This window comes from Eurosta solidaginis, chromosome 4 (genome assembly GCF_040869045.1).
Source record: "Eurosta solidaginis isolate ZX-2024a chromosome 4, ASM4086904v1, whole genome shotgun sequence".
NCBI classification, from domain to species: Eukaryota; Metazoa; Arthropoda; class Insecta; order Diptera; family Tephritidae; genus Eurosta; species Eurosta solidaginis.
The window spans coordinates 250,620,309-250,638,428 of NC_090322.1; the positions used below are offsets into that span (position 1 = coordinate 250,620,309).

At 38.7% G+C, this 18,120-nt stretch overlaps 1 protein-coding gene across 1 annotated transcript in view; it reads right to left on the bottom strand.

Moving 5' to 3' along the window:
- Positions 1-16,551, bottom strand: part of LOC137251290 (kelch-like protein 5) — a 119,889-nt gene extending 103,338 nt beyond the window's left edge. The window contains exons 1-3 of the mRNA XM_067785617.1: positions 16,272-16,551; positions 15,850-16,207; positions 15,416-15,772 (exon numbers count right to left, since the gene is read on the bottom strand). Coding sequence (XP_067641718.1) covers positions 15,416-15,772; positions 15,850-16,207; positions 16,272-16,435 — 879 coding nt within the window. The 5' untranslated portion in view covers positions 16,436-16,551. The remainder of the gene's footprint in view (positions 1-15,415; positions 15,773-15,849; positions 16,208-16,271) is intronic.
- Positions 16,552-18,120: the final 1,569 nt, after the last annotated feature.

The window sequence follows — 18,120 nt, forward strand, 5'->3', positions numbered from 1 at the left end:
ATCCGGTCATTTGTTCGACCATCTTGGAAAATCTTTTGCTTTACCACTTTGAGTCTCCTTAGGAAAGACAAAGCCTCACCTGGTAAATATATGTGCCTACGTATTCACATTTGTAACAGGAGCCGTAACGTGTAATAAATGTGATTCACTACAAGGGACTAGTTGGGGATATGGCCTCCAACTTTAAGACAAGTGAAACCGGCAGACTCGGATTTAGAATGATGAAGTGTGAAAATCAAAATTAGCATTTCAGATTTTATTTTATAAACAGAGGTTTGAATATAAGACAAAGTGATTTTTCAAACGCTTCTCATACGTACATACATATATCTTCAAATTAAGTATGAGATGAGAATCATTTCAATGGAGTATTTAAACCCCTGGAACCTGCAAAAGATCTTTGCATCACCGATTTCGCTTATTTTTTGGCAATCGGAACATATAATTTATGAAAAAAAATTTACACCTTTTTTGGATAATTCGAAAGGAACAGTTGAAAACATGTTCGCATGGGTCATTTAGTGAGCTTTTAAATTTATTATATAATTTTTCTTTTAGTGTCTTGTTTTAATAACTTGATGAATTCAGTGATGCAAAATCCGTGGTGAGCTGGCATTGAAAGCGTCTATTTTTTCTTTTTAATAACTTTTGAACGGTTACTAGGAATTAGATTTCGCAATTATTCTCATAACTGGCAGTGATGCGCATCCGTTGATACCCATTTCGACCATATCGGACCAATTTTCGACATGGACAATAAACGGCCTAGAAAGTCGGCGGTGTGCGACAAACGGCGAAAATCGGCAGCGACGTATATATCTACTGTGTAGGTGGTGCTCTGGGGATATAAGAAGACAGCCCGTAGGGATTCTGAGAGCAGAGTTTTGACAGGCATGTAGTTTCTTCTAATCAGTATCCTTTAGGCTTGGCGACCAGATCGGGGACGTGCAGCATGCAAGCGGGCGGCCAACTGCTTCGTAGGTGGTAATGAGTGTCTGTTTTTCTTTACCCCAAGTGCTGCCGGCAAGAGATTTATGAGCTTTGTTCCGCTCTGGATTTTAGGCACAATTGCGGATGCATGCTCGCCAAAATATAGATCCTGATCGAACGTCACACCCAGTTTTTCGGGTGTAAGACAGTCGATAGCGTAACGCCATCGTCGTGGCCAATATGGTCGAAATTTTCCGTGTCCATGTTGTAAATAAGGTCTCAGATGATTTGGTCGGTGACAATGCCATATTTCGCAAGGTGAAAAAATTGGAGAGATCAGAGAGATAGTTATTTATTTTATTACATGGCTCATCGATAGGTGGACCGGGACCTGTAGACATTATCGCGCAATCATCGGCGTAGTATACTATGGCTGCTCTTTCTGGTGGCGAAGGGAGCTTCGATATGTAGAAGTTAAACAGGCGGGGATAGGACACCACCCAGTGGTACCCCTTGTTTAATTCCTTTGGGTGCTGTTCTGTGATGGGGTTTTTGATTCAGTGCGCAATTTATCTGTGTGTTTATGTGGGATTGGGTGGCAACAACAGTTGACGACGGCCCTGAAAACAGCCAGACTACAACACTGGTTTACGACTGCAAATACTGTTTGACTTTCCGATAGTTTAAAATGAGAATCGGAGTTAGTTCGTTTTTGACCGCTGCCGGATAAGCTCGCCTGCCTACCGAGAATCGTAGCATAAGTGTAAAACCTCCTAAACTGAAACTAAAACTAAGCTGTGCTACAGTTACAAGATCTATGTAAAACTTAAAGAAATCTATGTTAAAAACTAATGAAATCTATGCTAAAACTAAAGCTAAAATCAAAACCATGTTGTGCTAAAATTCTATGTTAAAACCTAAAGTAAAACTATGTTGCGCAAAAACCAATGTAAAACCAAAAACATCATTGAATTAATACAAATTACACCACACAAAAGCGTGCGTTCATTTATTGACTCCCAGCAGTGGAACGAAATCAACCACCGCGCAGTGGTTAAAACCGTGTAACGGCATTCGAGCAGAAGTAATAGCGACAGCGAGAGTACAGCAGCACAAGCGCGTTAACGCAAGCTGACTCGACGCCCAAAATCCACAGCATAGCAGCGCTGTAGCTGCGCAAACAAAAAGGTCAACCGAAAAGAAGCGACGAGTTCGTGTGTTTGAAAATTAGACAAGTGCAAGTTGGCAAGCACTAACGTAGAAGTTGTGTCTGCACCTGCAAATTCCTTTGCAGTCAGTTGCGTTGGTGGACAAACTCGTCTCATCGTGTTGGATTCGGTTTTGCGTTGTTGTGGTCATTGGTGGCGTGCAAGTCGAGTGCTTTATAATTGATGTGGTTGAAGACTTTCGGTATCTAGGTGTAACTGTAGACCAAAATATGAACTGGGGCATCCACATATCCCGCCTAAAGCATTACCTCCAATATTCTTTACGTTGTTTCTATCATCTCAGAGGTTGCTGCTCTAACTATACCCTTAAAACAGTTTATTATGCGCTTTTTCATTCTAAATTGTTATATGGTATCAGCTATTGGGGGGAGCATCCTTTAATAAAATTCAGTCTATCCTAGTTTTAAAAAATTCGTAAAATACCTAATGTAAATCGACTGCATCCCTCAAGAGAGCTTTTTACAGGTCTAGAGATAATTCCAATAAGAGACCTTTATTATTTTAAAGTTTTAAAAATCTTTTTCATTAGGTGTGGTTATCTGCAGAGTATGATGTCGGAAACTTATAACCTTAGGATAAACTTTCATCCTACAGTTATTGTGCCTCCTTCCAGAACCACACACTCAACAACGTATATTCCATCATCATCGATTGCGGGATCGGGTTCTTCATCTCTGCGCGGTGAATTGCTGCCTCCATTTATGAGAGCAGAGAAGTGTTCCCTCCATAATCTAAGCACTCTCTGTACATCAGTTACAAGGCCGCCGTTTTCGTTCCTACAGGAATTTGTAGTTAGAATTTTTTGTTTAAGTGAATAAACTTTGACTTTGTTAATCGCTTTGACAACATTTCGAGCCCTTGTAAACGATAGCGGTCAACAATGTAGCGAACTGAAATTTTAGAACTAAATGTAGTGGGGTTGAAGCAAAAGTTAAAAGAGCTGGCAATAAAATCTACACAGAATATTTACTATTTATACTATATTGTGACGTAGAAATAAAATTCTCTTTTAACAGCCACATATTGTTTCAAATAATCTTTTCTAGTTATTTGGTAACATTTTAATAAATAAAAAAAAAAATTTAAGGCGCGATAACCTCCGAAGAGATCTAAGGCCGAGCTTCTCTTCCAATTTGCGTCGTGCTCCTCTTGCTTTTCCCTACAAATTGGCCGGACGGGACCTACATGTTTTATGCCGACTCCGAACGGCATCTGCAAGGCAGATGAGTTTTCACTGAGAGCTTTTCATGGCAGAAATACACCCGGAGCGCTTGCCAAACACTGCCGAGGGGCGACCCCGTTAGAAAAATTTTCTTCTAATTGAAAAACCTTATTTCTAAAATTTTGATGTTGCTTTGCCCGGGGTGTGAACCCAGGGCATACGGTGTGGTAGGCGGAGCACGCTACCATCACACCACGGTGGCCGCCAACATTTAACACATTTCTTATAAATTGAATGATGATTATAAATTTTAATTATTCAATATAGAAAGTTCGGATATCAAAGAGTGGCTTTACTTGCTTCTTTCGCTGCAAAATTTTTATAATAATATCAAAATTTAACTGTCTTGCCAAAACGGATTCAACACAAAGCGTGGCAAGTCCTGAAACTCGCTCTTGAGATGAACACGATCTATGAAAGTTTTTGATTCTTGTAAGGACGCTGAAGGAACGTTCTGCACTAGCTACAGTGGCAGGTATAGTGCAAAAGATACGTAAAGCTACACAAATGTTGGGGAAAATCGTATTCAGATTGTGAACATATGTACATGGCATGTAGCAATTCCACCTTTATCAAAATTTGCTTCGTAAATGTGTTTCAAGTGAATTATTTCGCATTCTAAGCTTTGAAAAATGTCCGACTTGTATTTTTCCACAAATTTTGCTGCGCTCGCCCGAACCGTAGTTTCATCCATGCCTTCAAATTGCCACAAAAAGGAAAACGTCTCGCTCAAATTTCTCATAGCTGCAAATCGTTCAGTAATGCCAGTGATTACCGAATCAACGATCACCAGGAATGTATTGTTTTTTAAATCAGAATCTGAATCATCCGTAATCATCTCATTTAAATTATCTTCAGAACGTCTTTTGGGTTTTCTCTTTCGAATAGCCGGAAACTTTGGAGATGTTCGATTGAATAGCAACTGTTTTGCATTCGTTTAAAATTGTTTACCATTGGTTCCTGATCAACTTCAAATCAGCTAATAAGGCATCTAGATGTCGGACCTCAACATCTATGGTGGCGTCTCTAGCTTGGAGGACAGCAAGATACATTCTAACTTGCTGATGTACTTGATAATGCCGGTAACATCTCCGTATGCTTGCGCAGTCAAATTTGGCTTTTGTCTGAAAGACTATGAATAGAGCTCGGTACATTTTTTTTTTGGGATGTCCCATCGTTGTGGACTGCTGCTGAAAATAGTAACACATTTTTGTACAACTCCGAAAGAAGTAATTGCAGCCGTACAACATTCTGCAGCACAAGGCGAGTAATCAGCATTCGAGTTTTTGTCGAGAATGTGACGTAGTGCTCCGTTGTAAGCTCCTTTGATATTGACGCCGTTATCGTACCCTTGTGCACGACAATCTTCAATCAAGTATGCCAAATTAAATCAGCGATTTCCTAACCAGTTTTTTTGGTTACAATCCACGAAAGCCAAAAACCGTTCTTGAATTCTAAAATTTGTTGCTTTCGAATTGAAATGGAGTCAGCGCAAAATGAACGTAGTCAACGTGACTAGCATCAGGCATAGCGTCAACGATAATAGCAAAATACTTGGCTTTCTTGCCTTGCTCTAACATAGTTTCCCTCACGTGCTTTGCACCAAATTTCTATAAACTCGTTCTGAATCTCTGGAGAAAGATAGTGAACTTGTAAACGTTTGTGCTGCTGTTGTGAAATCCTAACTTTCTCCAAATGATCTCTAAGTATGGGATCATATTGGCTTATGAGATCTTAAATGCCCAAAAAATGTCCATCGTTTCGTTCACCAAGATATATACTTTCGCCTTTGAAAGCTAGGCCTCTTTTACCCAAAAATAAAATAGTGTCCAAAATTCTATATAAAATTTCTTTCCACTTTTGAGTTTCAGTGATTAGGTGGTCATTGATAAGTGTATCAATTTAGCCTCCTTTTGAATTAGATTTTGTAAAGATCGCCATTGAATATAACATTTAATGTGATCTTGAGTATTTTCGTGTGATGGCAGTTTATCGTATAGCTTCTTTCCATACCTGGAATTTCGAATATCCGCAGAAAAAATTTTAGCTCGATTTAAAGTATTGGTGCTTAATAGGTGACATGGTAGGCAATAAAAAGCATTGCTACTGGCACTTAACACTAACCAGTCACGCTCCACTTTCTCTCCATTTGGCAACATTCTGTTTAACAACGCGGTACGAAATGCCTCGTCATGACGATCACGTGGAAAAATAACAGGACACTTTTGATGACCTCGACGAATTATTTCGTTGACTTCATAAGATCGCAAAAACTCATTATTCACAGTACCGATATCGAAGTCGTTTAAATAATCTGGACTTTGATACAGAGTTGGTGGTATTGTTCGAAGACTTTTTGAAGATGAACATTCATCAGTGTCACCAAGAAAACTTTACAATTTCGGATTCATGTAAACATACATTTTTATTTGATGTTTTTATTGTCCCATCAGGCCCAGGCAAAAAATCAAAATCAATATTCGTTGCTTTTGAAATTCGGCTTAAAATTTGCACTTGGAACAACTAAAGACTCTCCTGAATTACAAATAATGTCTTAGTACCTCTAAATCGCGGGCCCCTGAGAAACACATTTTTGTTTAATGTTTTTATTGTTGTTGAAAACCTACTGTAGTTGAGAACTACACATACGATATCTAAGTTTTCTCTTTCAACATCAATACCTTTGAGTTTCATGTATTTGAAAAATTTTCTGAAGTATTGAATGTAGTCTTTTCCATGGTATAAATCATGGGTATAAATATTACAAAGTAAAACCGGTGAGAGCCAAAATGACGTTTAAAAAAATTTTAAAATTCTCACTGCTCTCACATTTTATATTTTTTTATTTTGGTGTTGTTTTCATAACAAAAATGTTTTTTTTTTTGGATTATTAGTTTCTTGGTTAAAGCTTAAGCTTATAAAACACCAGGTTATCCCTCCATTGGTGTTAATCCATAACACCATGTTATATATTCATATTTTAATGTCTTTAAATTGTTGTACAGTTGCTCCACCAACACACAGGTAATACACTAAGGCCAGAACCATGTGCGTAGGTTTCTGCGTAATTAAGGTTATTATATATTTCGATTTAATTTTTTGTCATTTCGATTCCCTCACTATCCGCCATTTTGTTCTTAACCGCATGAATAGCGTCCTTTTATAGCACGCGGTTGAGTTGTGGGGAAAGGAACTTGACGCGACGACGTTACAACACGAAGTGTAACAAAAATATAACAAACTGTAATATGTTTGGTAATTCTATACGACAGCATGACACTCTTAATACACGTCCAAAAATATCAAGAGGGGTATCAAAAGACGCGTTTTGCATCCAGGATCGCGAATCCGAGAGCGGAGGTAAAAAATTTTGGGTATGTCAAGTGATATTTGCAAAAGAAACTTTGAAAATTTTCATGTGGTTGTTGTAATTTTGATGATTTTATGGTGCCCACCAAAAAATTGTGAACATAAGTGTTTTACGCGGATATAGTTTTGGTTTCCAAACCGGTGTGTAATTTTTTATAAGCGCGGCCAAAGGCCGCCAATGCAAAAAGGTGTTCTGCGCAAAAATACTATGGATTCCACCCTCGGTTTCGGAGCACTCCGGGGTCATTTTTCGGTTTTTCGTTAATATCTTTTGAACGATCTAAAATTTTTATTTTCCGCCTTCGGATTATTGTTGTCGAGGTCAATACTAGTCTTTTGACACCTCTCTCGGTATTTTTGGATGCGTATTACCGGTGTCATGCTGTCGTATAGAATTACCATATATTTTTGCGTTCTAACAATTATATTATGATATTTTATCCAAAACCGAATTTTTTTATTGGTGGAAATAACCAGAAAATAAGAAATCTCAACCGTCAACCGCATTCCAGAATTTTCAATTCAAGAATTGTATTGTGGTTTCCCGCAAAAGGAAGAATCAGGCCACGATCCTCTTCTGAGAAATTTTCTTCAACAAATTGTTTAGAAATGTACCAGCGTCTGCGCGACGAGTAGAAAACCCCGACTTACCGCCAAGGTGTACAGAAGAGATACATATCTACTAATAATAACAATTTGGTGTATATATCTGAGGAGGAACAGTATTAATCAAGTAATCGCCGCGAACAGACGTATTTTCTTTAGCTCGGTTGTGATTAAAACCGTTGTTTCCCTTGACTTTCGTCGTTTTCGCAAACTACCTGAGCAGTTGTTTAATTTTGTAGTATACAAAAATATAGTGCATAACAAGTGAAAAGCAGTGCCGCGCAAAAATGAATGGGGTTGACCCCCCCTCTTCAAATAGGTTTCGGTTACTTGATCCAGATAATGACCTACCTAGCAAACGCATAAGGCCCGACGATTTCACGCCCCTCAAGCCGACAAAGCAAAACGATGACCACATTCCGCGATATCTCATTGCAAGCGCAGTGGGATCAAAAGTAGGTGATGAGATTCGAACCCTTTCGTCGTATAATGTGTTCCAAATCGACAAAGGACTTAAAAACATAAGTTCTGACTACTCGGAAGTGACTGCATTAAGATCTGGCGATCTACTCATCAAAACCCTTAATGCAAAAGCAGCTGAAAAGTTCCAGAAAGCAACCTTTATTGGCATTATTCCAGTCAAGATTGCCTCACATAAAGCGCTCAAAACCTCACAAGGAAGAATATATTCAAGGAATATCATCAACCTCTCGGAGGAAGAATTACTACGTCTAGCTAGCCAAAAAGTAGTTGATGTCAAAAAAAATTATGAAAAAAGCCGGAGACCAGTTGGTGCCCACTGGGGCAGCCATAATCACCATTGACTTAATCCGTAGACCAGACGTGATCAAACTTGGATGGGAAAGAGTTAGGGTACAGGAATATATCCCCAACCCAATGAGATGTCGGAATTGCCAGAGGCTCGGACATACTAAAAATAGGTGCAGAAACATTGAGCTCTGCATGGAATGCGCCACCCCCCTAGTCACGAACAGTGTACCGGTAAATACTGCATCAACTGTGACGACAACACACACACCTGGTATGACCCAACCTGCCAAAGCTTCTTAAAGCATAAAGCGGTAAACAAAATAAAAATCGATCGACGATGCACCGTACGGGAAGCATGGAAGGTGTACAATAGCAACCCATCTACCTACCAAATCGAACCATTTGCGAAGCAAACAAAAAAACCTACAATGGCACAAATAGTTAAAAACACAACCTTTAACACTGCAAGCGATCAAGAGAAGCAACTCAAGACAAATACAGAATCAAACAAAAACAAACCAACCAACAATAAACCTCAAACAGTTAACAGTACGTCAAAGAAAACGGACAATGAACAACAATACCTTCATCTCCATTCATCGAAAACACTCAAGCAAATGCAAAAACCCCAACAAACCAATATGCACAAAAAACAAACACCACAAGTAAATACAACAATACACACTTAGAAGACGTACCTATGGAAATCTCCCCAACAAGGGAGCTTTACAACACTTTCCCCCAATTAAACGTAATCATCACACCCAACACATATAAAAACACACTGCCTCACCGCACCGAAAATAGTGACAACCCCCTTTAATTATCATAATGGACATTGGCTTAGATTTATTTATACTTCAGTGGAACATCCAGGGATTTATTAATAATAAATTTGCCCTGGAGTACCTAATTTCCACACATAAGCCAGATATCATATTATTACAAGAAACCCACACAACACAAAAAAACAAACAATTTCTTTACTTACCGAATTATCAAACGTTTCACCACAACAAAGACCTAGCGTATGCAAAGTCAGGTATAGCAACTTTTGTAAAAAATACGCTAACGGCTTCAAATCATATAACATCAACTAATCAACTCCTACATCAAACCATAACTATACACGGAATAAAGAATCTATACATTACTAACATTTACAAAGAAACGGACATCAATCTAACCCAAAACTTCTTCAAGACATACCAGACACAAATGGATCACGTTGCAGGGGATCTAAACGCTCAAAATACACTTTGGGGGTCCGAGTATACCTCCAGGAGTGGAAATGTGTGGGAATCATTCGCTCATGACCGCAACATGGTAATATTAAACAATGGTGCGCCAACACTCCTCAATACAAGAAATACGCTCACCTCGGTAGATGTATCCATGGCTAGTACTGATTTGGCAGTGTCCCTGTTATGGAGCTGCCCTTCCCACCCAATCGCTGGTGACCACTTTCCAATCTTCATACAAAAAGGCAGCAAACACATCCATAAAAAGTTTATTGGCAAATTCAAAGAAGCGAAAGCAAATTGGGACGTATTTTCCATCAAAACAGATTCCCTCAGCTCCCAAAGCACACAATCGAATAACATAAATAGGGAGGCAGCCCTAATAAAAAAATTGTGAGAAGATCAGCGAACGAATCCATGCCAACAACAAGATGCCCGAGACAAAACCATAATCCTGCTTGGTTCAACAGTGAAATAGGTGTACTTATAAAAAAGAAGAATAAAGCTTGGAAAAAATTCCGTGAAAAGAAAACTCCGACAACAACGTTAGCTTATAGAAAGCTCTGTGCACATGTTAGGCGAGTTTGCAAAATAGCAAAGCCCAAGACCAAGGTAAAAAGAATCCGTTCGAATACACCTTCCAGCTTTCCACCAATTTTAAACAATAACTCCATCTTATCACATCCTGAAGAGATAGCAAATGATTTTGGCGAGGCATGGTGCTCAATATCCTCAAATGAGAAATTTAATAGAAACATAGTACAAGAAAAGATGAATTTCGACATCGATAGCTGGAGAACATTCGGAAATGAGCTAGATAACATAACAGATCAAGTAACATTGTTCGAATTAAACCTGGTACTAAAGAAAACTATAGGAACAACACCGGGTAGAGACGGGATTACCTACACAATGATCAAAAATTCATCAATAGCTCTTAAAACCAGATTATGTGAACTATACAGCAACATCCTGAAAACAGGAACCTATCCACACGAATGGAAACAAGCCGTCCTAATACCCATACCAAAGGAAATCATGCGAAGGAAAAATCCTAAAAATACAACACGCCTACAGGGAAAACAGTGGAGTGCATACACTCTGTCATCAGATTGAAACAGAAATAAAGAAAAATTTAACAGCCCAAAAGCACTGTGTACTTATATCCGAAGACCTCGAAAAAGCTTTTGATCGGGTGGTATACACTTGCGTATTAAAAGAACTTCACCAGTGGGGCCTACCCAAAACTCTCCTAAAATTAGCTTTATCTTTCCTTTCGAATAGAAGAATTGCGGTCAGAGTAGATGGCTACACATCTAGGAGCTTTAACCTTGACAACGGAGTCCCGCAAGGGTCCCCTCTTTCTGTTTTTTTTTTGTTCAATGCCTATACCAATTCTTTGTCAAACATGTTGCATCAGGTAAATGGGGTACAATTCATAGGCATATACGCAGATAACATCTTCGCACTGGCATCAGGGACACCCGCAAAAGTATGTGAAAACCTAAATGAACTTGACAGAATCATTTATGAATGGGCGCTGGGAACAGGAGCGGTCATCTCAGCTAACAAAACTGAAGCTTTGCACATCTGCAGAAAGAGAAATTGCAGTACTACCTCCATCACCCTGAGGAACGTTGATGTAGAACTTAAATCTAAAATGAAAATCCTAGGTGTGACTTTCACTCGAAATCTGCTGTGGAATGAGCATGTTAAAACAATCATAGCAAAACTCGGCGGGGTACATAATTTACTTAAAATAATATGCACCAGGAATAAAGGTCCTCACATTGACATTGCAATAAGCATATGTAGGGCACTAACGGAGGAGTTCTAAACCACTGCATCACAATGTATGGACACACCTCCCATACTAACATAAACAAAATAAATACAGCCCTAAATAATTGTTTTAAAAAAGCAGCTGGTCTTTTGAAAGCCACACCAACTATATCCGCCAAATTCGAAGCACGCTACAACGACTTTCAGTGGCTTGTCCATAGTCGTTCAGGAAAATTAGCGGCCAAAGCCATTGTAACTACCTCTCATCCACTACACAAGGCATAACCAAGCCAAAGAAAAACCTAATGACTTACAGGAGCACTTGCGGTATTCAAGCTATTTCCAAGTACCTCCTTGACATCCACACACCAATACCACCAAAACCACCAGACAAGTACGAAACCACCACAAACATCTCAATTGACCTCTCATTGAGCATCGCAAAGAAAAACGATACATCTCCGGAGGTGTACAACCAAATTTTCTTACACTATAAAGCAAGACATCCAACTCATATATTTTATTTCACCGACGGGTCTCTTACTGGAGAAACACCGACATACGGCGTAGTAGAACAGCTGATTGACGGAACCTACAAAACAACCCATCAAGCTCTTGTATCGCCACATGCTGGTATATTTAATGCAGAACTATCAGCAATCAAATTCGCGCTGCATCACGCAGCAACTAACAACAGACGGGCGGTAATTGCCTCGGATAGTTTAGATGTGCTAAAAGCGTTAACCGACGAACACAGTGAAGCTCGCAGATTTTCACTAAGCGGAGTTAATATACGTAGCGATATTAAGCTGCTATGGATACCAGGTCACATGGGGATAACAGGCAATGAGCTAGCGGACAAAGCTGCTAAGCAATCCTTTAGCATGCCACTTGTAGCTGAGACTCCATGCTTGTCGTCCACCATAACGAATTACATAAAAACACACCTTAAAAACCTAAAAGACAAAACGTGGCAAAGAGCAAACTGTTTTTTGAAAACCCACAACATAAGCCCCGATCGTCCGAACTATCACGAGAGCTATTCGAGAAAAGAATGCATCCAAATAGCTAGAATGAGAGTAGGTGTAACAAAATTCACATACGAGCATTACTACAATCATACCAGTCAACGCTGCTGTCACCAATGCAATGTTCCTCTAACCATCAAACACCTACTTATTGAGTGCCCCACATCTAGGACCAACTCCAACTTATCAGCACTACTTGATTGCAGCAAGGATTCCACAATAAAGCAGACAACGGAAGCACTCAAGAAACATAATCTACTCCACGAAATATAAATCGACCGAGAGGCAAATGGCCTAGTAGCCCAGTCTCTAAAATATATCTTACAAATTAATTTGTAAAATATAAACTTAAATAAATAAATAAATATCTGAGGAGATTAAGGTCTAGCTTTCCATCCAATTCGAAGGCTACTTATCGTGTATTCATTTTTCTACGAACTGTCTCACCTAAATACATCTTTTGTGCCGACCCAAAAATTTATCTGCTAATTCGGACGAACTTTGGTGCCAAGGTAATGCCGAGGGACAATCAATACCATTTATACAAATTTTCTTAAATATTTTTTATGGGTAGGGCAACACACTAGCTCTACACCACGAGGGCAGATTTTGACCGTTCAGCCGGTAAATGCAACCTCCACGAACCATCATACTCCAACTGGAGGATGATGTTTAGCTAAGCTGCGAAGAGCTACAGCGTTTTTGATGACGTGGGCAAATTATGGGAAGATCTCCACTGGGTTCGGAGAAGCAGGTGGGGGAAGACTTTGATCTCTCTTGGTGCCCCCTGTTGGCGTCAGTTATCGCGAAACAGGGTTAGCTGAAGTGACTTGTTACGCAACGACCAGCATCTCCTAAACGGTTAAGCGCCAATTAAAAAATGTATCTTCCAACCGCGAGGAAAAGGACCAAAACAAACCAAAGAATATCTGCAAGATCATTTTTTCCGCAGTAGCGAGGATACTTGAGACTGGTGCTCTCTTATAAAGTGAAGTTTCAGCATATTTAAGGGTTAAAAACGTATCAACCAAGTGAAGAAGGATGAATGAAAAATCAATAGGGTTGGTCTCCAACATTCGTTCTTCTTTCCCTTTGCAATGTTGTTGTTATTGTTGTAGCGATTAGTTACTCCCCGAAGGCTTTGGGGTGTTATCGATGTGATGGTCCTTTGTCGGATACAGATCCGATACTCTCCGGTAACACAGCACCATTAAGGTGCTGGCCTGACCATCTCGGGAACGATTTATATGGCCACATTAAACCTTCAGGCCATCCCTCCCTCCCCACCCCCAAGTTCCATGAGGAGCTTGGGATCGCCAGAGCATCGTCTGTTAGTGAAACGGGATTCGCCGCTCGAAGGTAAGGTTGAGAATTGGGTTGGAAAAGCTATATATTGCGCTACACAACCCCTTGAATCCCTTTGCAATAATAGCACGTGTTGAGGCATCCATTATATTGGTAACTAATTTTTTGCCACATATGTACATAAAAACCGATTTCAAAACTTTTCGAAATATTTTTTCACTTATTTAAATTATTAACCGAATTCATAAGGATTTTATTTTTTTGGTGTTAAAAAAATGAAAATGTCACACAAACAATTTTTTTTTTGTGTTTACTTTGGTTTGGCATTTCCACAAAGTTTAGGAGAGTGATTTTAAAATTTTTTTAAAAATCAAAAAACCATTATTATGGCCGCCGAGAAGAGTAAATGGTTTCTCTTGGTAATATTTATACCATGGTTTTTTCTATCTTGAATAAATCAACGAATTGTTAAGACGTATAAATGTTTAATTCAAGTCTTTTATTTTACATCGGGCTTCCTGCAGAAATAAAGTTTTAACAATTTTCTCCTCAGGCCAAGACAAAAAATCATCAATATTCGTTGCCATGGTGGAATAACCAGGTGAAGGAAGCACCAAAACTGTCGTATTATACCTTATTTATGTAAACACTTCGCTAAAACAATGGATTTCTAAATACAGTTACAAAAAATTGTTACTCACTATTGTTTTGGCCTAAAAATTAGACCACTAAGATAAGAGGAATGTTACAATTATGGATTGTAATTTAGAATATATGAATCCGGCTCGATCGGATTAGCACCTTCTGGTTCTAGACCGACTCCTATTATATCCCCTGACGGTATTTTAGTAAATAATGAATTAACTGTCAAGAGCTTATGGGATATCTTCTGATCAAGTTTTTATGATATATTAGAACGTCATATGTTTTACTTCCGACTCTCAATGTCAAATAAACAGAGCAGATGGAAAGAACAATGAATTTTTAGAGATCGAAACACATTTAAAAGTGTTACGATCACTTCCAAGTGTGACTGTAAAACTTTTCATCAAACCGGAAACCCATTTAAGTGCGCAAAGTTCCTACAGTTCAACTATATAATGGATAACACCTCTCCCACTTATGTCCGGTTTTTCGATAAAAGCTTCAACTGCAGTTGAAGTTGAGGTCAGTCTACTTTAGACGCATTATTGAATTTCACTACTCATCGCAGTTTAAGTTTTTAATTTTATTCGATGCCTAAAGTAATATAAGCTCGCATTGATCCTGTGTATCCCTTTTGTGTTGGCATTAGGTTGCACTGATATGCTAAAAAAAAACAGTCTGTAATGACTTTCGTTCCAAGGCCTTTGTTTCTCTACTCCTACTTTTCCAAAGCGGGTAAACATTTTACCCTCTTCTGACCGTTGAAAATACATCCCTACCGTTTCAGATAGCGTACATTTTCTATCTCTTTTTATTTACTTCACCTGGTGATTCCACCTTGATTTGTTGCTTTTGAAATTCGCTTAAAATTTGCACATGGAACAACTAAAGACTACTGAATTTAAAAAAAAATGTCTTAGTACCTCTAAATCTCGGGACCCTGAGAAACACATTTTTGTTTGATGTTTTTATTGTCTCCTCATTATCAATATTCGTTGCTTTTGAAATTCGGCTTAAAATTTGCCTATGGAACAACTAAAGACTCTCCTGAATTAAAAAAATGTCTTTGTACCGCTAAATCTAACGGGCCTGGCTATGCCGTCTAGGCCTACAGCTTTAGATGGTCAACCTATTCGGCGGTGATGGTAATAGGGTACGCATTATGTTTATGCTTCTATGCGCGTCTGTTGGTCCGCCGTTCGTAGCATGATAAAAACATCCCATTATGCAAGCTTTTCGAGCTGCTAAAGCAGCCAATTTTTTTTTTTATACTTATATAAAAATTACCTGTAAGTTAAACGTCAAAAATGCGTCATCTATGCGTGGTCGTGGTCTTGTGAATCTTAGAGATATATTTTTACGGGTTGAAGGAACATTGACCCATGACACTGCTTCTAATGCTGTGAACTGACAACCCGGTAATGGATGAATATTTTCCATAACAAAATTCGTATTAAATTGCGTCAATCGTAGGTATGACATTAAATCAGGAAGTTTTTGTTTACGCGAAGAAGCATCATGTTCATACCAACGTTTTATTGCATCGAAGGCATCTCTCTCAGATGTTATATTCAAATCATCACGTTCTAAGATTGTCTGCAATTTGTTTCCGTCAAAATTTAAAAATTCGGGGCTTTGTATTACCTGCAAGGCAAATGTTAATTAAAATGATGTATTAAAAATCATTGAAAAGTATTCTATAAAAAATAAATACAACTAACATTTATAAAATTTTCAATTTCATATTCAAATATTTTCGCACTTAGCAACTCGCACTGTGTCTCACTCTCTAGGGCATAGGCTCGTGCCAAGGTATAATCGGTTATATGGTCTATTAGAAAATCAACACAATTTACAACAACTTCTTCCAACTGCAATATTAAAGCAGCCTTCAGCAGTCTATCTAAATTCTCGATGGTTACGAGCGTTTTGCCGGTGTAACAAAAAGTAATTAAACGCTCGAATGTATCGCTATCGATGTCTGTGATTTCAATGAGTGGACAAATGCCTTCTTCGCTTTTAAAGAGTTGCTTGAAATATGGGCTTGCTGCCGATAGAATTAAGCGATGCGCTGTAATCCTGTAAAAGGGAAATCAAATCGTTTACTAGTCTGTATTTTAATAATTATAAGATATTAGCTTACAAGGAAGTTGGATTTGATAATTTAAATGTGACATCAATCAAATCTTGCTCATCAAAATGCTCGTATATTTGGAACAAAAGCTTCTCCATAAAACGGATCGCCCCATCTGGACTCATCTCGGATAGGCGTTGACGTGTACTACATGCTGCTAGTGCCATTGCCATAGTGTTTGGAAGCGATCTCGTCTCTGCTAGCACAAAACTTTTCGGAATCAAAATATGGACAATTCTGCTGTAAATGCGTTCGCGGCGATGGAATAAATTTTTCGAATGTTAAAATCATTGTGAAATCATATGTATTCACAATGGCATGGTGTAACGATACAAGGTGGCAGCACGGGACAACTGATACAAACTTTCTTGTTTGATTTGATGCATCTACTTTCGGCGCAGTACGATTTTGACATTTTTCCATCGAATTTACAACAATAAAGTACATGGAACCATGAAGGAAAATGACGTAACAACTGCCCATAAAAAACAGCTGATTCAATGATTACATGCGCAATGCGCAATCTTCTCTTGTGTGATTTGTGGTAACCAAGCTAGCAGTTCAAACGCTCTGCGATTACTTAAATACTTTTCCCAATAGTATTTTTCAAACATTTTTGTAAATGGCTGGTATATTGCATTATTTACGTATTTTAAAATGTTTGCATAACTGGCTGCTCAACTTTAATCTACTAACTTGATTTTAGAAATGAATATTAATATGTAGTCTGATTTTCTGTATACACATATAAAAGAAAAGCTGATTTGAAATACATAATAACCGCGTGCAAAAAACAATTTCTTCCATTCTCTACTCTACCTCCATTTTTTGTATTATGCTATTGAGCAAATCATTTAAGTAATCGAAGAGCAATTTAACAGGTGATCCAGGCTGTCTACTATTATGAACGTTTTTTCCAAAAATTCGCCACTTGTATGAAATCATCCCATATATGTAGCGAGAGGGAGTTGAATCTCACGGAATTTTGTGGACAGAACTCTTTGGGAAACAGGGAATCTATATACTGAGTCGGCTCAGAGGACTGGATCAAAATTTTATGGTGAAAAAACGGGTGCCGGCATCTATGGGCCGAACTTGAAGAGATCGATACCATATACATGCTACTCCACTATTTTTCAGGCAGAAATCTATGCCAAAGAAGTTTGGGGTTGAGAATGTCTACGAAGAAGCCTATTCTCTCGGAGTATCCTCATTATGTTAGCCTTACGTGCCTTGAAGTCCTACACAATTACTTCTAAGGTAGTGGGTGTATGCATTGAGCCAAAAACAAGGTTTTGTTAGGATGGGTTCCCCGGCATCAGGAACGTGAAGTAATGAACAGGCAGAATATCTAGCGAAGCAGGGTACTTTATCAGCATTCTATGATCCAGGGCTCTTCTGTGAACTCAAAAGGCCACATACTAGGGAGACCATAAGTAACTGGGAAACAAAGCAGTTCAGACAACACTGAATTGAATCCAATTTGTTTATACTCTCAGCAACGAGAATATCAACCAAAGTCATTAATCTGAACAAAGAAGACCTACGAACTCTTTCTGGGTACTATACGGGACGTGTACTATAACGTAGATAAGTTCAATTTATACGAATGCGTCCCTCTGGCAAGTCAAATACTCCCCAACCTTGGTGGAGGGATTCTTAATCCCTTCGCGATATGGAGTAAAAAGCCTGAAGAGGTTCTTAAATACATTAAAAGCCTCCACATACACTGATGGAGGATATGTCAAACACAATAGAACTAAGTAAAAGTCGTAGTGCATCGAGGCTTAAAAATAATCGTGGCGGAACCATACAGGTGACGGCCGGAAATCAGCTGATAGGGACTTTTTAATATGAT